Source organism: Sphaerodactylus townsendi, linkage group LG06, assembly GCF_021028975.2.
Source record: "Sphaerodactylus townsendi isolate TG3544 linkage group LG06, MPM_Stown_v2.3, whole genome shotgun sequence".
NCBI classification, from domain to species: Eukaryota; Metazoa; Chordata; class Lepidosauria; order Squamata; family Sphaerodactylidae; genus Sphaerodactylus; species Sphaerodactylus townsendi.
In genome coordinates, this window is record NC_059430.1 from 55,153,350 (window position 1) to 55,178,173 (window position 24,824).

At 41.3% G+C, this 24,824-nt stretch overlaps 1 protein-coding gene across 6 annotated transcripts in view; it reads right to left on the reverse strand.

Annotated features, from left to right (window-relative positions):
• Positions 1-878: 878 nt before the first annotated feature.
• Positions 879-24,824, reverse strand: part of NAV3 (neuron navigator 3) — a 605,012-nt gene continuing 581,066 nt past the window's right edge. For all 6 annotated transcript variants that reach the window (XM_048499147.1, XM_048499145.1, XM_048499146.1 and 3 more), the window contains 11 exons: positions 22,640-22,814; positions 22,103-22,200; positions 21,522-21,617; positions 20,434-20,602; positions 17,971-18,206; positions 14,758-14,912; positions 12,857-12,928; positions 11,208-11,404; positions 7,679-7,797; positions 6,048-6,245; positions 879-3,678 (listed from right to left, as the gene is read on the reverse strand). In XM_048499147.1, coding sequence (XP_048355104.1) covers positions 3,559-3,678; positions 6,048-6,245; positions 7,679-7,797; positions 11,208-11,404; positions 12,857-12,928; positions 14,758-14,912; positions 17,971-18,206; positions 20,434-20,602; positions 21,522-21,617; positions 22,103-22,200; positions 22,640-22,814 — 1,635 coding nt within the window. In that variant the 3' untranslated portion in view covers positions 879-3,558. The remainder of the gene's footprint in view (positions 3,679-6,047; positions 6,246-7,678; positions 7,798-11,207; positions 11,405-12,856; positions 12,929-14,757; positions 14,913-17,970; positions 18,207-20,433; positions 20,603-21,521; positions 21,618-22,102; positions 22,201-22,639; positions 22,815-24,824) is intronic.

The following is a 24,824-nucleotide window of genomic DNA, read 5'->3' on the forward strand; positions in this document are numbered from 1 at the left end:
TGGGAAGAAAAACACTTTGAACAGTTGCAAATGATCTGTAAGCAGGCCACCTTTCCAGTCATTGATTGTGGGTGACTAAAGGAAGCCAAAAGTATTTCAACGAATATCAACATTTTCCAGAAAATTCTGCACAGGTAGTTATCAAGCATTACCTAAAGAGAAATTAAAAATGAATCGGCAGAGTCTTGATCAGGCAGTAAAATCTGAAGAACATCAAAAGTGTGCAGTTCATATGGATCCTGCGGGATGTGTGTGTGTGTGTGTGTGTGTGTGTGTGCAGGTGTGATGATAACAGTATATACATTCATTTCCTGGGAACCAACCTCCTACAAACTCTTATGGCCCTCTCTCAACAAATAATCCATCTATGTGAGCCTAGGTAGCCTCTTTTTCATTCTGCTCAGAGCATCAAATGAGTCTGTCAGAACCAAAGTGTGGTAGGGCAGATATATGGTAGACAGTTTTGTATGGAAGGGACATCCCATGCTACATTGGATCCAACCACCCCTAGTTGGACTTTGCAGGCTCCTTCAGGGATCAAGAAAGGAGCCAAAGATACCAGCTGTTGAAAGATTTCTTGGGTTCTGACCATTTGGACTCAAACAAGCCCCCTGCATTTTTATTCCATCTTTGAAACACTGAACTCACCCACCATAATTGGTTTTTATTTCCCTGAAGCACTTTTGATTTAGGATGATGTGCTAGATAGAAGATAATTGTTCCCCAATTAGTTGCTTGAACGAATGTCAGGGTCACTAGAACTACAGTCTGAATGTGACCAATGTTGGTAGAGCTGTTTCTGAAACCACATTAGCCAATATGAATCTCTTACTGGCATACATACTCTTCGCCAGAATGCAAAGACACCAGACTTGAGATCAATAAATAATTCCACTTTAATGGCAAAGTAATAATTTAGACAGATACAGTGTGCACACCTGCAAAAAATATATGCAAGCTGGTTTACAAGCTAGAAGAACAATAAATCAATAGAAAATACATCATCCAGTTAAGTCTGATGACACCAAATACTTATTATTTTTATTATTATTAGGGCTTTACAAAGACTACAAAACTTTTCAGATGATTTATCTCACTGTGTCTGTCTATTTACATGATATGTTACATCAAAAATGTACAAAATATAAAATGTATACAGACAAATGTTTCACAAACAAATTTTAAAGTTGTAAACTAGGTGGACTTACTGAGATGTATTGCAGGAAAATTGTATTCTGTAGTACATACATAAAAGTTTTGTATGCATGTGTACGTGTTTCAAAAATGGCAGGAATTAATGGATTTATATTTCATTTTAGACCACATATATACTCAAGAGCAGCTGTTCTGTTAGTAATTTGACAGAGTGGCACGTTCAGCAGTAACAGTTTTGGTTCCTGACATCTGTCCAACTATGTGCATAAAATCAGAGTTGGTTTATTTTTTAAAGTAGGGCAATAGCACCATGCAGGGGACCAGTAGATTTGGTGATGAAGCAAAGAAAACTGCATTTGTTTCTTTATTTTATAAAGCAGTTAGCTTCAAGATGGTCACAGGAATTAGTAGCACCAATTATATGTCCTGAAGATATTTGTTGTATAACTTGATCCTCCAAGCACACCCCATTGTAATGAACTGGGCATGATCCAAGAAATGGTCTTAGGACCATGGCCCTAGGTGTATACTCCATGTCTACACAATGCCACAGCCCTTGGATTATTTTTGAACTGACAATTCTAATTACTCTGATCAGTTTTCATTCACTCTAAAGCAGCCTGCCAGGACAGATGCAGTTCAGTTGTTCATTGTTTTCTAAGATATATTGGCTTCATAATGTAAACTGAAACATGCTGACTCTAGCATGGATAACTCCTGCATAGTCATAATACTTCTAACTACAAGACAAACACACCCAGTTTTTTTAAAAAAGAAAACAGACTGTACACTTTGTGTTTTGGATTGTATGCAACATATAGGCTATCTCAGTAAATGAAACATCTCATAACACCAATTGGATAAAATACAATTTATTTGTTGTTGCTTCTGTTTGTTTGCTTTCATTTGTGCAAGGCTTTTTTGTAAATTTACAATATACCCTCCCCCATCAGACTGTGCAAACCCCCCCTTCCCCTTTTACAGTATAAATTTTTTTTCTCTTCCACAGTGGACATCACTGTGAAAATGTTCTTTAACGCTGAATTTCTTCATGTACAACAATTGCAATCAAAACAACATGCTACAAACTAAGGGAAGGGGTGGTAAGAGGACAGGGAACAATAAAGAAATGTTTGTGCTCATGCTGCATCAAGTGTACCCAGCTCTGCTGGATAAGATTTCAAAACATCTCTTTTGGAATATGCTCTTTTTCCTAGGACCAAATGAATGTGAGCCGACTGCCTCAAATGTTTGCTTTCCTTAAAACATAGTTACTTGGGAGTGGCTCCTGGGTCACTTGAATATTTTAGATGGTAACCTATCTATTCACACAAGATAAAAAATACTATATAATCTATATATCTATATCAATAGTTCATTCTTCTAGCCACTTCATTAAAAAAAATGACATCCAGACATGAGGCTACTGTGTTCACTGATGCTCTCTCGTTAGTCAATGAAGAAAGAAAACAGTGTAAATGATCAATGGTTTAATACATTAAACCAACAGTAAAATTGTTCTAGAAACTGGTTTTTAAGGCAGTGAGACAGCACCATAGGAAATGTTCTTTTTATGCCACTAAAAAGGCTCAAAATAAAAGAAGCCCTAAGAAAGCCTTTTGTCAGCGTTCGATAAGAATTGGTAAAAAAGAAAACCCTTGTTAAGAGGCGGACAGGTGTTTAAAAATACCCTTGCGGTTAAAAACAACTTGTTTATATAAAACAGATGATCTGTACACACACAAAAAAACCCCAGAAACCTTGGTGGACCACATCACTGCAGACATGACAGGTCAGTATCAACTTGGCACTTATCCAGCATATCACAGTAATGTTTTTCCTGGCAATTGCACAATACTGTTTGTGCTTACTGAGTTTACTCTCACTTTTAATCCAACTCATTTTGGAATGGGCAGCAGTGTACAATTCAAACACTACTGGGAGCCTTGTAATCAGAGCCACGGGGGCACTATAGAGGTGACAAAAGGAGGATCAAGAAGACCACGAATGCAGCACCTTGGAGTAAATTGAAATGCAAAATAAAAGACTTGCACTGTAAAATCTGAGACAAGAAGAAAAAAAGAACAACCCAAAGTGATTCCAGTTTGGCTAACATATGTGCAATCTGCTTAGCTGCCCTCTCCCGGCACTTTCCAGTTGATTGATGGACTCTCATTCAGCTCCACTGATAGTGAAACATCTTGAAATGAAACTAGTTCAAGCTTTCCATTTTGATTTGTTTTCCTGACTTTCCAGAGTTAAGTCACCTGCCTAAATACAGCACAACATACCCTGCCCCGCCCCCCCGCCATCACTCAAGCCCCCCTTATTTGCTGCTTCAATACTGGCGGTGTTTTGTGGCAATAGGCTTTACCAGCATCCTCTAACCAGGCCCAGCCCCCTCTAGAGAGTTGATTCAAGCGAGGGGTCCAGAATGTCGTCGTGGTGACTGGCAGTATCACTGTCGCAGCTCTGTACGCTTGAGTAGCTGGCTGCTTCTTTGAGTCTCATGAGCATATTCATCTGAGAAAGATAGGAGGAGAGGCTTGGATCATTGCTGTAGGAGTTAACACAACAGTAGCTCTGTTGCTCTCATTGAAATCACTCACACAGCCTGAGCCATGGAATGGTCATGAAGGGTAGAGCAAGCACTTCACAGCAGTATGGATAATGGCACAGTGCTTAGGAAATCACAACAGACAAAGATTGCTCCTCCAAGGAAAATCTTTCTTTAAAAAAAATGCAATGACCCAGAGGGATAGAAGGGGCAGGGAGCTCTTGATCTGAGCCGGAACTCAGGAGTTCATCTCCCAAATGCATTTTCCCAGTGCCAAAGGTTATGCTCAGCCTAAGCAAGGTAAAAATAGACTTTGCTTTTGGTAGGGGAGAGAGAATGAGAAAGACTTTGGCATGCACATCTATGCTGCCTTAGAGACAGGAGACAGGTGATTGGAATGGGCTGAAGTCAGCTGCTGAATACAAGAGCACCATCTGCTGTCCAGGAGCTGACCTTGGCAAGACAAAGGAGCACAGCACAGCTGTGAGGCTGGCTGCCAGAGGAGCCTTCAAGCACATCTTACTTAATACTGAGAGCCCCCCCCCCCCGGGGGGGGCGCTCTAAGAGGCTCTATGCCTAAAATTACTGTAATTATAGTTGGTATTTATAAAGAATCCCTTCTTGCCAGAGTGTTCAAGGAACTGGTTGAGCACTGACAACAATTTAAAATGCTGCATTCATTAAATATGGAACGGCTATGATGTTCCCTACCAAAAATGCACATGGAGAAAGCAAGATAATTTACCTGAACACTTTTGCAAATGCATTCAGGCCTTAAAAGATCAACATTGTTTTACAGCTCTTCCATCTAGATAGAACCTTGCTGTGTGTGGGCTGTCAACAGCACATGGAATTGCATAATATTGTCTTGCTCATATGTTACTAAGAAAAGGCAAACCAGTATCGCAAGTGGGGGCTGGGGTAAAGAGTGTCTTCCAGCCGTTGGCCCCATCCCATCCCATCTCTTCACTTCACCCCATCTCTCTGATGTCCTTTACATTTATACTGTTGTCACCTCACTGCTGACTTACAGTGATCCAGAGGGTTTTCAAGGCAACAGATTTTTGGAGGTGGTTTGCCATTGCCTGCCTTCATGTCACCAATTTGGTATTCCCTGGGTGTCTCCCATTCAAATACCATTGAGGGTCAGAGCTGGAGTATGTGACTGGCCCAGTGTCACACAGCAAGCTTCCATGGTGGGCATTTGAATCCTGGTCTCCCAGGTTTTAGTCTTATACCTTAACCACTACACCACACAGTCTGTCTGTCTGTGTATCTACCTATAATCTCCCCTGGGTTTCTTCCTTCTTTCCACAACACTGTTCTGGTGCTCCACCCCCTTCCTTCAATATGTGCTCAGCTTCACTGGCCTGTCCCTCTCCCTTCTTCCCCACAACTGCTTCCACTTTCTTCCCATAGAAGAAGAAAATGACTTTGGATTTATACCCCAATTTTTTAACTTTAAGGAGTTTCACAGTGGCATACAAACTCCTTTTCTTCCTCTCCTCACATTCTGTGAGGTAGGTGGGGCTAAGTTCTGAGACTAGCCCAGGTCCCCCAGCACGCTGCATGTAGAGGAGTTGGGAAATAAACCTAGTTTGCCAGATTAGAGTCCACCATTCTTATCTAGTACACCACTTCTCCTACAAAACAGTGCTTGTGTGTTCCTTAAGGGCAATGCTTTTCTTTGCCCAAATGAATTTATGGGAACAATCTGCCTACAAACAGAAATACTAATGTACACTCTGGTGCACAATTAACACGAGGTCTAAAGCTGTTTCAAACCCCTTGTGTTGACGACCATTATGAACCAGTTCTGCCCTAATCTGGGTGTAGGCCATTCCACATTTCATTTTTCATTTTCTCTAAAGTATGTTTGGATGTTAAAAGATTGAGTAGAATGTTGGGAACTTAGTAAGAGAGACTGAAACACAGACTTGGCCATCTAACCCAAATCTTAACATGAATGAGAATTAAATAAGAAATAGCCACAAGGCTTTTTAAGGATGGAGAGGCAGAGGTCTGAAGACAGGGAACTCAAAGCACTGACAAGATATGAAGAGAAAGAGGCTGGTGAAAAGGAAGTCATAAAGGAAAACAGTGGAGGATTATTTCCTATTCAGCTTAGAACAAGAAAGTAGAAATGATGGGAATAAGAGGCAGAGCACCTATCTAATAGAAAGCCAAACAAACATGTAAACTAAGGAGGCAAGTAGACTCAATTTTCCATAGTGATTTACAATAATCAGCCAAGTATTTCACTCTGGTACTTATGAGGTGGTTAGCTAGAATGGTATAGAAAGAATCAGAAGAAAAATAACCATCTTTCATTTACCAAGGGATCTCCTTCTGACTCTGTCTGTGGAATGTGCTTTGAAGTGGTTCCTTCTTTGGCAGATGCATAACCTTCATATCCAACATCTTCAGGTCTTATCTGAAGTAAGGATGACAAATCCTGCTGCAGGGAGCTCCAGGGGCAGGTTTCTGCAATCCATTTGGAGGGATCCTCCCAAGGAGCTCGTTTTCCATACATCTAATAATCCACCCCAAAATAAAAAAAGAACAAATGATTTGTTTCATTTCACATGAAGAATCTTCAAATATATTATTATTTAGTACAGTCAGGGATGGAATGGCCATTACCTGAACCTGTTTTTGCATTACTTGAACACCTTTTACTTGAACACTTTTTGCCTCCCCATCAGCCACCTCAGCCCCAGTGACAGGCAGCCCTTTCCCCCTCCTGTGTAGGGAAGCTGAAGCCAGACCCATGGGCAAAGCAAGAGGGGAGGGAGGGGGCTTGAACCCCAGATGCTCCTTGAATGGGGGCACAGGCAGAACTGCCCATCCCATCCAGAATACAGCATCCAGAATCCACCACTAAGGAAAGACCATGGAGGCTGTGCTGGGGTGCCAGATTCTGGGTCTGGAATACGCCAGTCCCAGCATGGCCCTTCCTCTCTGTGAAAGCTTGGCTAGACCCATGGGTGTAGTGAGGGGGGTGGAAGGGAGTTTGAGCCCCAGGTGCTCCTTGAGCGGAGGTGCAGGCAGGTGCAGGCAGGTGCAGAGCTTCTCACCCTGCCAGAAATCCAGCATCCCAGTGCGGCCTCCACAGCCCTTCCTCCCTGAGAAAGGGCCATGGAGGTTGCACTGGGATGCCAGATCCTGGGCAATGGAATCCTCAGACTCCTGAGGACTCCCTTGCCCAGAATTTACTGCCCAGAATTTGTTGCCCCGGTGTGGAAGGGCCATCAAGGCTGCACTAGGGTGGCAGAGTCAGGGGAAGGGGTGCTCTGAGCAGAACAACCCTAGTTATTAACAAAAAGGACTTGGCTTGGCTCCTGAGTCCTTTTAGTTAATAACTTGAGGGGAATGGAGGGGGGCTGCTTACCCTTCCCTGATTGGATTCTACCATCCCAGTCTTCCTTCCTTCCTCTTTTCTGTCCCACAGTGTTTGTATCTCCTTCCCTCCCACAATGTGTGTGTGAGCATCTATCTCTCTGTTTGTCATCCTTCCTTCCCACCATGTCCCACTGCAGTCTAGCAATGCCTCTGTATTTTTTTTCATCCAAATTTGTCTTTTATATTAATAAAAAGGTGGAAGAGAACAACTTTTGACCATCAGAAAAAACTGTGCTGCAGATAATGGGACCAAGCCATGTGAGAAAAGGGCTGCAGTGCGGAGGGGAAACTGTGAGAAAATCAAGACAAAATTGTTAGGGTGCAACCCATGGGTTATAAATTAAGCAGGGGATAATAGTGTCTCCAGACATGACAATATAAGTTTACATGGATGGGCATATATCCCAGCATCAATCTGTGTCACATTATCTTCCCTTCATAATTAAATAAATAATGTAAACGGACACATTTTCAACATATTTCTGAAAATAATCTTGCATAACTAATCATGAACGCTCCCTTGCATGACACCGGACTTGGCCTGCATCAATCCACAAATCCTACCTGAAGGCCTTCTCTCACAGCTTCCATAATATATGGTACTAAGGAATAATTCCAGAGATCTGTGAACCACATTCTGGAACTGTCCACATCCATGGGGCAGGGCAAAAAAAGGCGTGGACCTGAGAGGAACATTTTAGTTAAACACAAATTGAAGAATCCACTTATAGTATACATTATATAAATTACATTTATAGCATAAAACACATATTAGAATGAAAAATCAGTGAATGAATAAAACATACAGTAGGATCTTTCTTCATTATCTATGCTGGTAAAAATGCATTCATAATATACAGCATTGTTTTCAATATGGCTTGTGCTTTTATAAAAATCGATTTCTTCTATGGTTTTCAGTTAACTGCTGTTCACGTTTGTGGGAATAATCTCTCTATATAAAAAGCTATCCGTGTATTTGTTGATGACAGTACACCTCAGTAACTGCTGGGCCAATTCCTCTGAAAATTCCCAGCCACTATAGTCAGCCAGGCGAGAGTGTTTTTAGATGTTCATATTCCTGAAATTTCACACCTGGTCCAGGTAAACCGCCTTTTTCCTGGCGCTCCCTGGTGAAGGACATGCAGCTGCCTGTGTGTAACTGTCACCCTTAGAATTTTCATGCTGTTTAGAATGTTCACTCAGATGGCCAGATATGAGCAGTGAAAACAGCACATAGGCAGTCACTCGAGTGGAAGTGAAACACATACACAGACATACACACGAGGGAGAGGGAAGGGAGGGAGAGGGAGAGAGGGAGGGGTGGCATACAAGGGAGGGGAGGCAGGGGGGCCAGCATCTTGATATGACTCACCCACCCTAGCGGAGGGAAAGGGAAGGGAGGGAGGGGTGGCATGCAAGGGAAGAGAAGTGAGGGAGGGAAGAGAGTGAGGAAGCGACATGCAAGGGACAGCAGGAGGGAGGGGCCAGGAACCCTAGATTCCCTGAATACTGCAGTTACAGTTAAGAAAACCGAGCATGCACTACTCAGGAGAATGCTTCGATTTTGTAATACGTAACATACTTTGAATGGCTGCGTTGGGCCCCTCATAGGGTTTCCTCAGAAGCGACACCCAAACTTACCCCCAGGTGAAGGATCATGACCAGCCAGCCTAGATGTGTGGGAGGGGTGCCTTTCCATTCCCCCCACCCTAGGAATGCAGGCACACACATCACTGATCGCACAGTATCAGGCTGCGTGTTTGCATGAGCATGTACTGCTGGCCTCTGAAATTGATTTGCTGCTACTGTTCCTTTCCCATTTCACCACAATAAGCCACAGCAACGCGTGGCCGGGCCCCGCTAGTACAAAATATATTTCATCTGAAAACAAGGCTTTCCATATTGCAAACAGTAATATGGGATTTTATCTGACTTGCATGTCTGTAATGCCAGATGCCATGTGGCTGACTGCCTATGGCTACTTAGGTGATTTTGGACTGTTTGGAAATATTTAGCAAAATGCCCAGGGAAATTTTTGCAATTCTCTCTCTTCTATTTAACACATATAAAATTGGCTCATCCAACCTCTATGCCATATCCCTGGATCTCAACATACTAGCAACCATATTCTGGGCCTCTGAACCCTCTATCTTCCAAGGTCATTCTTCTGATCTATTCCTCTGATGTCACATTGGCTCTATTTCATAAGTGAGGTCAAAGCCTCTCTGGCTACCAAAGTGTATGATACTTTCATACCTAGTCAGATATTGAACAATCACTGCATTATACTAGTCATTCATAACATTTTTCCTTGTGTGAACAAAGCAACACAGTTTCACATGTCTGCTATAATTCAACAGCTCAATATTTAACTATGTGTGGATGCAGCGTTGATTCTTTGCCACCCAGAAGGATGGATCAGCCAAGGGTTACAAGCTGAACGCTAAGGAAGACATGAACGGTCTTAAAATTTAAATTCTTAGACAAATGAGAAACATCTGTTTAAAGTATGATTTATAGGAGATGTCTTCTGAGAAATCTTATTAATCAAGATTGGCTGAATGGTTTCACAAGCCTTCTCTGTAGTATACAGATACAGATCAAATAAGCAGTGAGGTCTTGAAATAAAAGCCTGTCGGTTGGTTTTATTCTCCAATATCGAATCGTGTATAGCGGATAACACAAAAATGTATCTCGCTGATACATAAGCCTCAATATAAAGTGCTCCCTTGCATGCCACCCCTCACTACCTCCCCTTCCCTTGCATGCCACCTCTCCCCCTCCCCTCCCTCCGCTAGGATGGGTGGGCCATGTCCAAATGCTGGGACCCCTCCCCTCCCATGCATGCCACCCCTCATTCCCTCACTCCCCTTCCCTTGCATGCCACCCCTCCCTCTCTCTCTCCTCCACTAAGGAAGGTGGGCCATAATACCAACAATTTTATATTAAAGTTTATTTAAAAGATTATTTATTTTAAGCTACCTGACCCTCTTGACTTGAATCCAAATTACCTTGGATTAACTTGGAAGTCTATCTATTTGGATTATCTCCAAGACTTGGGCCTGCTCTGGAAGCTCCAGCTGGTCCAGAATGCAGGACCATGGCAGGCACACCTAGAATCTGTGCTCTGCCAGCTGCATTGACTCCTGGTGGAGTACTGAATCACATTCAAGGTTCTTGTATTAGTGTACAAAGTCCTAAATGAATTGGGATCTGCATACCTGTGGGACTGTCTCTCCTGAAACATTCCCCAAAGGGTGCTTAGGGCTGTAAGTAATAATCTGTGGTGGTCCCTGGCTCAAAGCAAGTTCAGCTAGCCTCAACCAGGGCCAGGGCGTTTTCAGACCAGGCCCCAGTCTGGTGGAATGCTTTGGCCAATAAGACCAGAGCCTGTGGGAACATAAACAGAGCTGTTTCACCAAGCATATGGTTGAGGCAGCTATAATGCTATCTGGTCTGCTCCCTTTTCTCATTCAGTCCACTGATTTCCATCCTTAACCTCTTGAGGGTATGGAATGTTGCTGATCGCCATCTCATGATTATTGTAATATGCATTTATTGTTGTTTGATGTTTTAATGTTTATATTGTTTTATACTGTTTGAACATTTTATATTGTTTGTTGTGGGTTTTCCGGGCTGTGTGGCCGTGGTCTGGTAGATCTTGTTCCCAATGTTTCACCTGCATCTGTGGCTGGTATTTTCAGAGGTGTATTACAAAGAGAAGTCTGTTACACACTGTGTGTAACAGACTTCTGTCTGTGATACACCTCTGAAGATGCCAACCACAGATGCAGGCGAAATGTTAGGAACAAGATCTACCAGACCACGGCCACACAGCCCAGAAAACCCACAACAACTAGTTGAATGCAGCCGTGAAAGCCTTCGACAATACTTTATATAGTATTGATATGATGTGAGTGGCCCTGAGCTTGAAAGGGGAGTGGCAGCATAGAAATCTAATAAATAAATAAAAATAAATAAAATAAGAAGGTCAGTTGTTGATTAGGTTGACTTCAATTGAGCAGACTCTCAGAAAGACTTAAAATCAAACTCTGACTGTCAGTTTGCATTATCGATTGAACAGTAGACTTACCAATGGTTACATCAGAAGAACTGTGCATTTCTAAAAAGCTGTTGAGATGATGCCACATTTTGGGAATCCAATCAATAATTCTGATGAGGTCATTATTACGGACATTCCTCTCTATTTCTGTCTCAATCAGTTTCCTTCTCAAATACCTGGACAAGAACCCTTTAATAGGTTCTGTGTGATTGGCACACAACACCCACCTGCACAGGGAAGGAATCAATGACATAAACAAAAAGTCTACGCGATTCACTAAACTGATGAGACACAGTAGATTTAAGACAAAGAAAACGAAGTGCAATTTTACATACTGCATAATTAACCTATGGCAATCATTGCCATACCAACAGAAGGGCTTTAGATGAGTAGATAATTATATGTAAGATATGGTTGGATGTCTCCTAGGAGACTTGATAACCTAAGTGTTCCAGACAATAAAACTGTAAGAAGTAAGGAGTTAATAGCAGGAGTTAGCTATCAACATCTTGCCTTGCAGGTGAATCTCCCTCTGGCCTTGGCTTAGGCATTATCAGCGAACAGCCTGTGGAAGTGAATGGCCTGTGGATCTGCCTCAGGGGGACAATCTTAATATTTCTGCCTCACAACACACGGATGTCCTTCAGTTTCAGTGACAGGGTCAGTGGGCCTTTCCCCACTTACCTTAAGCCCCGCGCGACTCTCCTCAAGTAGCGTGGGGTCCCTCGACACTCCCCACGACAGGGGTGGCGACAGAACAGCCAGCCCAATGCTGCTGCTGTTGCGCCCCCTCAGCGCGTGGCATCCCTGGCGCTCTTGTAAACGGCGCCTTTTGATGATCCCGCGCTGTCTGTTAGGGGCATATAGGCACGCCTAAGACGCTAGGGATGCTTGCTACCGAGAGCAGCCTTGTGACATAGGGGGGATCGTGGTGGGTGGGAAATGCCCAGTGATAAAAGTACATTCTTTTAAAGCTTAATATACTTATTCTATAATGTTTTATCCAATCTAGAAACAAGGGATTCAAAAGTGACCTTTTTGACCCCAGAATCCTAAACTAGTAGCAATCACACACACAACTACAGTAGAGTGAATAATCATTTGTACCACCAGAGTGCCTGATAAATGAGGTGGAAAGAAGCCCTGGCTGCCTTTTGTAAAGGTCAAATCATGCCGTGTTGATGGTCACTTGAAATTTTTGTTTTATACTGACTATATAGGTGATGCTTCCAAAGCTGCATGCCTACATTGGAACAAACACATTCAGTTTGCCATTCGGTTATTACAAATTTAAATAAAATGGACTGAACAAGTCAAAACACATGTTTAGTTCTTTAAAGCTATTCATCCTAATGGGGTACTTAATATAGCTAATAAGCAATAATAATTGACAAAACTTAAAGCCTTAAGCTCATTAGATCCTGAAAGTATACCAGATCCAATCGAAATCAACAGGGCAAATAAATCTCTAAGTCATTAATCATTGCCTACTACCAGATCAAAGGTGCACTGAAACAGCAATCCCCTTGGCTTGCTTTAGAAGGCTAACAAGGAATGGGAATGCAGTCACTGGTAAATGCAGTCTTTTCATGTCCCAACCAACTTTATAGGACACATAACACACATCCAGCTGACCATCTAGCTCCAGATAGATTTTAAACACAAAGAAGAATATTTACCTGAAATTTTGATGTAACTCCAGGTTAGGTGAAGATGAAATTCCCTGGTTCATGGTTCCAATGATATATGGACTAAAGAAAAAAAATGGGTATAGCTTCATAAAGGCTGTCATGTTTATAGACCATTTAATGTTACGTTCTGTAAACTTACATTTCAAATAGGTTGGTCTACATTGAATCATTCTGAGAAATTTCTGCACACATTTCTTTTTGATATACATCTAATATTCTCACTTTTTCTCACTACTGTCAGTTTACTGCCCCAACCCTTTCTCTCTATACCTTCATTTTGGTCTTATATCTAAAATAGATGTGAGCCATAGAGCATTCCTGCAGCCAGCAATTGCTGCTAACCGTCACTTCCTTCCAGCCAAAATGACTCTTTTCCAAGGCTGAAGCAAAAATAAAAGCTGGGGTTGTTTCTCTGAGTACAGTTTCTCTGAGTACAGAATAAGTACAGTTACTTGTATAAGATGTTTTCAAGTGTTTATTCACATTCATAAGTGCTATATCTACGAGACTGCTATTAAGCTTGAGGGCTAAAAGAAATAAGCACAGTGGTCCATTCTGCACAACATAAATAACACATCATGAGATTGCAAAAAAAGGCATCTTGGGAAGGAAGTCTGCAAAGCTTTTTCCACAAGACCTCCTCAAGACACCTTATTTCAGCTCAGGGCATTATTTTTGAAAATGGTAAAATGTGGATGTTTTGTCCAGGATCTTTAAGATGTCTCCTTGGCTATGTGAACACAACAGGCAGGAGATGTCTAATTTTTCTCACCTTCCAGTCACTTCCCCCATTAGAGTACTACTTTCATTTTCACAGCAGCTGTGCCCACCATTTTCTGCAGTGAGAGAATCCCTGCTGCCAGGGTATCCCAAGTCCCTGGTGCACATCATCTGATCATGGGGGGGGGAGGGTGCCAGGTGCCAGCTGGTCCTTGTGCCTGGCCTCTCTTGCAGTGCAGCCCAGCCAGCACCCAGCGACTCCCTCTGATGGGGCGCTGCTTGCTGGCCAAGCCTCCTGCTGCAGCAGCAGGCCAGCTCCTGCCCTCCCTAATGATGCTGGGGAGGGCAGGAGCTGGCCTGCCGCCACGGTGCCCACCTGAGTCACCTGCCACCCAGTCCTGCCCTCCCTGGCCTCCCTGCAGGCCGACTCCTGCACTCACCAGACTCCCTGTCAGCAGAAAAGCTGGGAAGGACAGGAGGAGGCCTGCCGCTGTGGCAGCTGCCCTAGCCACCTGCCACCGAGCACTGCTCTACACAGCCTCCCTGCTGGCTGTTGTAAGTGGGGCATGGGGGTTTACAGGGAGCCAGGTAGGGGGGCGCAGGGAGCCGGGTGGGGGGAGCACAGGGAGCCAGTCATGCCCTGGGTACCATTTTTGTCCAGTACACCTCTACCTGCTATTGCCCTTTGTTGCATGTGTTTTCCACCAAGGTTTTCTCTGCTTGCAGTTCATCTGATTGCTATATATGTGTAAGGTGTTCATGAATAAAGTTTGTTTTCCCTGGCAATCCCACACATGTGTCATTTTTTCCTTTTATTTGTTTAGAGGGAGCTGGATTTGTAGCTATGATGCTATGGACAAGAGAATCGCAGCCACTTGGAGTACAGGTCTACCTCCCATTAAGAAACATTGGGTAAACCTGGCCTCAGCAGACTTAAGATGATCTGTGGAGGCTAAGTCTACTGACTTAATGGAAAGTAGACCTGTCCTCCGAGAGACTGTGATTCTCCTATTCATGGCATTGTGGCTACAAATCCAGTATGAAATTAAAGTGGTTTGTCACAATAGACTGAAAATGACTGGGTATAGAATTTAATTTCACAATCTGCAGCTATTACATCAATGATTTTCACTCAGACTATCTCTGCATGAAGTAAAGAGCTCACCTACCATCTGTTGTATTTGCAGTTAAGGAAACCATTGAAGATGTCACTCAAAGAACCAACATGATGGAGGTTGTCAAGAATTATTACTATAGGAAGATCCATACTACTGTTATCAGCACTGCACTGTTCAGCCAGATTAGCAAGGTACTGTTGTAAATCCTTATAAGAAAATACAAATAATATATTTTATTAGATGTACTATTCTGAGAACATGGAACAAATATAAACCTAAATTGTGTCAGAAAATTCTGTTATAGCTCTCATCACAAGAAACCCTATACATCACAAGAAACCCTATACACTTTTCTCAAGGTGACTGCTAGATGAAATCAGGAGAATATTTAGTAGCAGAGGGACATACTTGTCATCGGGTTTTCTATGCACAATTATTAGAAAGATTCAAAGCAGATAAAAGATCTCATGAGTTTGAAGACACATGAATTTGAAGTAGAACTATATAAGAATGATGATCATGTTATTGTCAAAATGTATAAGCTGTTGAACTTTGAAACAGAGGAAGAATGAGTGAAAGATTGTATGATAAAATGCGTCAGTAACTTTGGATATAATATACAAATGGATCAATGGGAGAATAAAGGGTCTTAAATTAAGTTCCAGTCTCAAAGATAATTTTTATAAAATGATTATATTTATCACTGAAGAAATAATGTGTAGGTAATGTGGACTAGCAATAAAGCCCACTGTAGGGTAATACAGTGGGCATAGATAGGGCAGGGGGATGAGGGCAGGTGGCTGGGGGTGGGAGGAAGGCAGGGGGGCTTGCTGAAGGTGGGGGGATGGCGAGGAGGGCTTGATAGGAGTGGGGGAGGGTGGCTAGCAGTGGGGGAGAGTGGCAAGGGGTAGCTAGCAGTGGGGGAGAGTGGCAAGGGATGGCTAGGGGTGGGGAAGGGGTGGCTAGGGATAGGAGAGGGTGCCTGGGGTGGGAAGGGGTGTTAGGAGAGTGGCAAGAGGTAGGAAGGGGTGGAGGAAGGGTGGCAAGGTAATACTTGGGTTGGAGGGGGAGGGTCGAATGTGGATGTTTGGGGTGGGAAGGGGAGGCAGGGAGGGGTGGATGGGGCCCACAGAGGTGCTCTGTGAGCCCTGGCTGGGTGTTGAGGGTGGGGAGGGAGGTGGGGTGGGGTGGGCCCACAAAGTTCTGAGGGGGTGGGGAGGGAGGGCAGGGAGGGTTTGGCAGTTTGGGGTAAGGGGAAGGAGGCAGGTGCTAGGCTGGGAGGTGGGGAGACCTGACTGTTTGGGGAGGCAGGAAGGCTTCTGGCGGCCTGTAGAGCAGCAGCATAAGGCACTGCTGCTCTGTGAGCAGGAAATCAAATGTTGGGGCAATGAACTCTGACCCACTTCGATTCCTTAGCACTTTATTGTTTAGAATTTCTAATAAAGCTAAATAAATCGGATACAAATACATTAAAGAATTCAGAAGATTTTAAAGACTAATATACAAATTAAACCAGAGGCTTACCTTTTGAGTCTTATGGACAGACAGTTTGAGAAAAGATATGGAATTTTGTTTTTATATATAACATCGGCAGCAAGAATGTACAAAAAATGAAAATTTTCATCTATGTCCAGAATTGAAGAATGATTTGTGAAGATAATAGAATTGGCTGAGATGGCTAAGCTTAGTTCTTTGATTAGAATAAAAAAGCTAAGGAGGAGACTGGGGGCAGGGACAAGGCCAGGAAGGGTGCTCTTTCCCTGTCATTGCTCCTAGCCCCAGTCTCTTTCAAGCCGCTTGCCTTTGACAAAATTAAAGATAATTAAAACAGCCTTTATGCTGCAGCAGTGGCCAGGGGGCAAGGTGGCAACCAGGGCACCGCCAGTCAACTGGTGTCCTGGGGCAAGAGCCCTGACTTGCCTCACCCTTGTTATGCCTTTGTTATATATGGTGCTTTTTTGAACAGTCACAAAAGTAATTCACACATACAACAAAACATAACATCCAGCAGGAAACAATAAACTACACAGTTTGGAATGAATTCAACACAATGGGACAATTGCTAGGGATGTGAATTTGAATGACAATCGATTAATGAATAGGCTGTGCTTGCTTTGTTCTGCAGTCTTGGAAGGATAACTAATCTGAATGGACAAAAATCAACTAGTACAATGTCTGTGGTTCCATTCTGCTGTTAGTTTACCTTCCCCAATCTATATTTAAGTTTCTGCTTCTTTCAGAAGGCAATGGGGAGAGGGGGCAAGGGAGAGAATGATTAGCAGATAGGCAGCATGCTTGCTTTACAGAGCACAGGATATTGGCTTCTACCTCAAGAATGAACCACTTTACAGAGCACAGGATATTGGCTTCTACCTCAAGAATGAACCATGTTCAGGTCAAGATGAAAAAAAAAATCAATTTCTGTTGTCATCTAAAAGCAGCGGTGGGGGAAACCTGATCATGTGCATCCACCTGCTCATGTATAAAACCAGGGTTTGTGCTGCTGATCAAGCATACCTGACTACTCTGTCCTGTGTTATCTTCAGATATCTGTTCTAAATGAAGAAGAAAAGTTGGCTTTTATACCCGCTTTGCTCTATCTTTAAGAAGTCTCAAAGTGGCTTACAATCATCATCATCCCCTTTCCACAACAGGTACTTTGTGAGATAGGTGAGGTTGAGAGAGTTCAGAAAGATCTGTAATTGGCCAAAGGCCACTCTGCAGATTTCATGTGGAGGAGTGGGGAATCAGAGTAGGGAATCTAGTTCTCCAGATTAGAGTCCACTTCTGTTAACCAGTACACCAAGCTGGCTTTCAAGTAACTAAGCTAGGATGTATAAGCTGCAGTTCTGCCTGTGGGGCGAGTGATATTCCTCCTTTTTTCCTCTTGTCTTACTCCCCACACACCTAAGGACCTTTTCCTTCCACTGAGAGAGTCTGCATTTTGGTATGGTGGTGGAGGAAGTGCTTGGGAGTTATTTGCACAGACCTAATGTGATGTTTAGATAACATGACAATTGTCAGCATAACTGATGAGGGACATGTTCCATTTTATTTTATTCTCTCTGGATCTGAGATGCAGGCATATCCGTATAAATAATTTTCACACATCCAGATACACTAGCATGTTATATGCTGTAAAGAGGCTACAAAATTTAAATTAGAAAAACAAAGATAGCAACAGATGCAGGACTCTGATGCATGAAACAAAATATCTGAATATTTGTAACATTTTATGGTTTCTCTTAATTTCTTGTATCTTACCTTGCTGGATTTATGATCTACATTAAAAGTAGCAATTGAGTCTTCTGTTTTTTTCCTGCCAGATTTAGTTATCATATATTCTGCAAGTCTGTTGGCTAAATAGGTCTTCCCAGTGCCACTAGGTCCTGACAGGATAATTCTCTGATGTTCCATCAGTAAATTAAAGTACCGTTGACTAATTGGCTTAGGAATTAAGGTATCAAACACAAAGTTATCCAAACTGTTTTCTTCTACTCCTGGAAAAAAAGTGGGGAGGGAGAGCAAGAAGAACATCTGTATTCTGTACTCTTTGTCATGACTGGGAAGTATGCAGTAATTCACAGAAGGGACTTTTGAAATTGGTTGCTGTTTTTGATAACTTAACCCTAGGTAAAGTCCTCTAATACAAAGCTTCTCTCACATTCTGAAAAATGGAGTTAACATAGAAACCCTTCCCTTTAGGCAAAATACAGTAAAGAGAGTTTTAGTCACACAATTTGATGAGTGGGACCAATGTAATCCAAGTAAACGAAAACTCCGCCAGGCTACTAACTGTGTCTAAAATGTTAGAGGCATTTAAAATCGAAAGGTCAAAGTGACAGCGGAAAGGGTTAGCAGAAGAGAGAGATCACACCAAATGAGACAAAAACCTTTTTGATGATACTTTTTGACAAATGAGACAAAAGTCTTTTTGACGATACTCAAGTCCCTGTGGGCTGTATGAAATTTATTTAAAGTTCCTGTGCTGAAGTGGTTGATTCAGAAATCTAACCCTTCAGTCTTATATTAAAATTCTATTTTGTGTAATGTTAAATATTTAGGAGGGAAAGTAATCATCAAAACAGAAATCTGGGTTGAAAACTAAGTTAGGTTACTTTGGCTGAATATGTACGGCAAGGTTCCTGTGACTTCAAAGAGAATTGGCCAGGAAGTCTTTGTTTTGGGGCATGTTTGACATTATTACCCAACATCCTGTTTGCAGCAGGGCAGGCATTACCCATCAGCTGGCTTTTTGCTTGTGTCTTGGGGGGGAAAGATGTTTCACAGGTTCTCTATCGCGCATGCGTGCTTTAATTTTTAATATAGTATTTATTTTTTATCTTTAATCTTATCAATAGGCTGATATATCAGTCTATCAATAGATCAATAGATCAACATAAAAAGGTGAACTATTAGAGGAAAGTCTTGAATATGGCATCTGTATACTTTGCTTGATAATAAATTGTCTTTATGGTGGGAAGTGAGGGAGGAGTAATGGCAGCATGCAAACTGCAAAAGGATGTGAACTGCTGTTTGCAGTCCATCTTCTGATGTGCTGTAAATGCAAACATCAAGATCAACGGACTTTTACCGGTGTGGTCTGGAATCACTGATTGCTACAAAGCTGGAAACGTCCCAGTTTGTTGATCAAATGCAGGGGCAAATCAGTTGGTTGGACTGATCAACTAATCATAATTTTACATGTTTTAAAGTGTTAGCATCAATTTATCAATCTATAGATTTGGTTATTTTTTAAAAAACTTAAAGAGCTAAAGAAATGGCAATAGAAATGATACGGCAGGTCAAGAAGTTGGAAGTAGTCAACAACAGGGAAGAGGGCAAGGGGGAAGCATGCAAAGCAGCACAGAGAGTGAGAGGGTGAGACTAGGCTGGCTGGCTGGCTGGCTGGAGGCAGAAAAAGGTGTCCCAGGTAAAGCTGTGTCCACTGGCAACAAAGCAAAATCAAATCATGCTGTAAGTGAATTTGCTTGCTGCGGAGAGAGTGGAAAGTGAAAGCAGGGCTAGAAAAAACATGTCCATACAAGAAATCTTGCTGTGGTGGACATTCACCTCTACCACCCAGCAAACACATTGTGCGTTATTGACCATTATTCATTTGTAATAAATATAAAGGATTGAAACTAATTGCCTTCATACTTCTTGACTGAATCACTGAACTAAAGTTAAAATCCAAGGTAGTCAGAAATGGCAGCCATGGATGTCTATTTGTACCAAAAGCATATTGCATTCTCATTGTTTCGTGTACTATTTTTGAATTTTGTATTTCTAAACCTGCATTGTTCACTGGATTCTTATATTGGGTAATGATAATTTTGTTCTCTCTAAAAAGCCACACAGAATCGCAATAAGAAAGGCTGGCTGGAAATAAGCTTACCTGGTTACCACAACAAATGCCTCAATAAGCTTACCACAACAAATGCCTCAATGAGTCCTTTGAATATAATTGTTAATATTTATGGTTTGCTACCACCATGAGGTCTCAATCTCGGTTGCTGCTGTGTGGTCCTTGTTTTGGAAGTTTATTGTATTATAGGCCTTACTACTGTGTGTCTATTTACGAGTAGAAATAGAATGCTAACTAAGCTTAGAGAACAATTTATTTGCAAGAATAGAATGCTGCATTGTGCTGAAAGATGATGTGGAAAAAATTACATTTTGGTTACATTAGGAAAGGAAAGGAACACAAGACAAATGTGATCTTACCTTTAAGGTTCACAGTGATTACATTATTATCCCCAACCAGATACCCACAAGGCAGCAATTCAGGCACTTTTTGGCTATGGGATCTAATCATATCACCTATACAGTAGCTAGCAATACAGTCGGAGCCTAAACCAAGGCTAGTAGCTGGATCTATTCGGAAAATATATTCCTGAAACAATAATATGAACAAAAACAAATCTAAGTGATGACTATTATACATGAGATAAGAGTAACATAATCAGTCAAAACATTTGTCCAAGTGTCTCTTGTTACCATAATTTACAGATAGTTTTATAATGCCTTAGGTGTACAAAAGAAGGTTGATGCCACAAAGATTTCTGAAGTGTCTCTTTAGCCTTACCAGCATATCCAAACATTCAGAATATATTTGACATTTGCCTTCATGTATGCAATACAAGACAGCTTGTGCAGCGGTAATAAAAGGGAATAGGGTTAAAAAACAATTTGGGGCATATCTGTTTTAAATCCAGAGAATTAAAATGTAGCTGAAAGCATAAAACAAACCAGATCATAGTTATCATCTTCCTAAGGGGATTGTGGGAACAGTAGGTTTGTGCATTCCGAATAAAAGATCTCTAGTTCTCTTGAAAACTATGGGAGAACTGGGTATACCATGGTAGAGCTCTTTGGCAAAAGGGCAGGATGAAAACAAGATGAGATAAACTGACAAAATATAAGGTTTCACAGAGCAATTCATTAGCAGCTTGAAACCCCTACCTTAGCCTCAGCCTGTGATCAAAGCAGGGTGGGCCACGATCAGTAATTGGATGGGAGACCACCAAGGAAGACTAGGGAGAGGAAGGCAATGACAAACCGCTTCTGATTATATGTTGCTTGGAAAGCCCAGTGGAAGGGGTTGTCATGAGTCAGTTGTGACTTGATGGCACATTATTAATTCAGTCATCACCAACTGCTCATCCACAGCTGCTTCTACTACAAAAAAAGTCCTTGATCTGTTTGTTTAAGTGACAGCTGTGATGAAGGAGATACACAGGCAAATGTAACAAAATCTACCATATGGTCATGTTTTTGGATTGACTCAATGAGCTATGTTTAAAAACCTTTACCTTAAAAAGACGTCTAATTACACCATCCAGTACATCCCATTTTGTTTTGCCACTGACTCCAATAGATCCTACCAAATATGCTTGCGTTTTTTGGTCCTGTGAAGACAGCATGAGAAAGAGGAATAAACATGAGATTTACAATTCAAAGTTAAGAAGATAAGGTTTGGTCATATTTACTGAATACACCTCACTAAGATATGCTACTGTCAGAACTCACACATGCTATAAATTAGGACATTCCATCACGCATCTGTGCAAACAGCTATTCTTGAAAATGACAGAATAGCAATCTTTGAGCTGTAAGCATTGTTGTGTACTGAGAGGCAAATATGAGCAAGAGTAAAATGGTCTGTCTTTTATTTACTGTAACATAAGATCTAAGGTCTGAAATAGCAATTTTCTGTTAAATTACAAGTCTCTTGGCGCAGGTGACTTACACAATGGGCTTTATTGCTTTTATATATATGACAAAAGTGAAAAGGCTGTACTCCAAACTCTCTGTTGAACAGTTATCGCCTTTGTTGCAGAAGCAGCATACGGATAATTATGACAAACATGGCAATAAAGCATGGGAGTCATACCTTAGATCGACCATAGCCCTTGTTTATTGTGACCATAATTTTAACATTCTGGCCTTCTTTATGGAGAGTACCATCTGTTACATCCTCCAGTAAAATATCTAGAAAGAAATACAAACACCATTTACAAACATGACAAACTTGGCAAGACATGTCAATTTGATTTTACTTGTAATGCTAAGCTCTAGCTTGTGTCTTTAATGCATCAGCAAAAGCTATGATTATATGATTAATGGCTGTTCATACTGTTCTTTTTCCTTTGATCTCTGATAATGGAACATAACACTTTACAATCTTTTGTAGGAATTACTTGATTACATGAACTCTATTCCTTGATACCAACACCTAACTCAGACAATAAGAATTTTCTATAATGCCAAGATCTATTGCCATAAACCCTGAATACCCAGCTTTCATGGTAAGAAATGGTAAATTGAGTTTGAAATGGTGTCCGCTCATTCACAGATGAATATATAAGCAATGGGAAAACCCAAGAAGGACAATAAAATCTCCCTTCCTCATAAAATAACTTTTCTATACCTGATGCAACTGAATCCGTGATATTCAAGTTATTAAAAGAGAGCCCCAAAGACTGACGAGAAGAGGATGAAGATGTGCTACTTGACGACTCCGAGCATGGCCGAGTGGGCTTTCCACTGTTTCCAGTCTCTGCTTTCAAACGATCATTTTCAGCTTTCAGTATTTCAATTTCATTCTAGCATTTAAAGCATACAAAGAAATGCATATTTTAAAATGGAGCGAAGAATGTAGAATAGGAAAGATAAACCACTAGGCATCACATACAGATTAATAAACTATCCGCCCCCAGTATAGTAGTTTTCAAAGCAAATGTGAACTATATACTGGCAAAAGTAATTCAGGCAGCAAGAGAAAAATATCTTTTTCAAGTGTAACAAGAAAAGAAATGAAGGGTTCATGCATTGGGTGCAACTTTAGATCATTATAATTTTGATATGCTGTTGCTGATACACTATAAAATTCTGACTCTGTGTCAAACTTCATATTTAAATATGTCCTGAAACCTCAGATTATATAATGATGGTATTAGGATATATCCAGCTAGCATTTTTGAAGAGGGACACATATGAATATAGTTCACATTTAGCCTGACCTGTCTGCATATGTCACTGTTGGTTTCCCACATGGGTAATCTGGCTGTCGCAACTGATCAGCACCACTGGCTCTGGTAGACAATATAAGCAATGTAGCCTGGGTGACTGGAGTAATGCTTACACATTAAAAAGAACCTCGTTTTTCAGACATGTCTCACTGCCTCTCCCTAACTTCTGCTTCAGCATACAAATGTCAAATACAAGAAGCTATTGCCTGGATGTATGGTTAACCACAGGACACTATTATCATAAGCATGCACACCCATCCACATACAAATGAACAAACTTTCTTAGAAGTCATTTCTGACACTTTGATATTTATTTTAGAGTTTTGTTGTTCCTGCGTGAAATAGTCCATGCAGAAGAAATCCAGCTGCATTACTACTCACACAGGAAGGAAGGAACCACTTTCCCTAAGAACTTTGGACTCCCACTCAAATCCCATGCAATATTTGGTGATTACCAAGTCAACCAAAATAGAATGAAAACATCACTAGCACTGGTCAATGTGTGTTCAGACAGAATAAAATATTTAACTCCTTCATGAAGTACAAGCTATTGCATATCCTCACCATGTTACTATTTGGATACATGAAAATAAGTCAGAGAACTTGCTCAATGTGAAATCATCATAACTGTGCATGTCACATATGGTTAATTATGTAAAGCCCTAATATAGTGAAAGGATGTGGTTTTGGATTCATTTTTTGATTTTTTTTCTAAAGACGGCATATATAGGGTTGCCTGCCCTCATAGCCTTAATTCAAACTTGTCATTTCTTTACAAAGGTTCTTAGAGTACAAAAAGGCAAGAGACTCATGATTCAGGAGGGAAGCTAAGAAATGAGCCAGAGATGTTAGAGGGAGATAGTTCTAGCTGGTCACCATGCTGCCTCTTAAGGTTATCAGAAATGGTTCTACACCTTTCAATAGCCTGTGGAGGATGAGAGGGCTAACACAGCAATCCATAACACTAAGCACAGATTTTAATAGCTTCCTAGATTCCTAAAAGAAATATTTTCCCTCTGAAGTTCTGTGAGAATGTAGGACAGGCTTAAGGTTACATAAAGATTTTAAAACATAAAATAGATAAGATGGGATGTTTTAATGTAAAAAAACTGTACATGTTGCTTGATGATTTTTAAAAACTGTTCTGAAGTGATATCACAGGGCACCTTTGTTTTCCTTAGAGACTTAAAGGATTAATGTCCCATGACTGCTTTGTAGGATATCAAAGAAAATTGCTGAAGAAGTTTTCAAAGTTTTTGCCTTTATCTAATCGGTATAGGGATTCTATTATAAAATGCTATGCCTGATGTAGGGAGCTTTAGCTGTCAAAAGCTTATACCCTGAAAATCTTGTTGGTCTCTGAGGTGCTACTGGACTCAAATCCTACTGTTCTATTACATACCAACATGGCTACCCTCTGTAAGATATGTAACCTTCAAGACTGTTATTTGTCCCTTTTTGTTAGGTATTTCCCACAATTTTTAATATCTCCCATTATTTGACACACAGATTGCTGCTTTTTTTTAACACACACACACAGCTACAGCTATGAAATGAGCACAAGGCGATATGCTGAACTTTTGG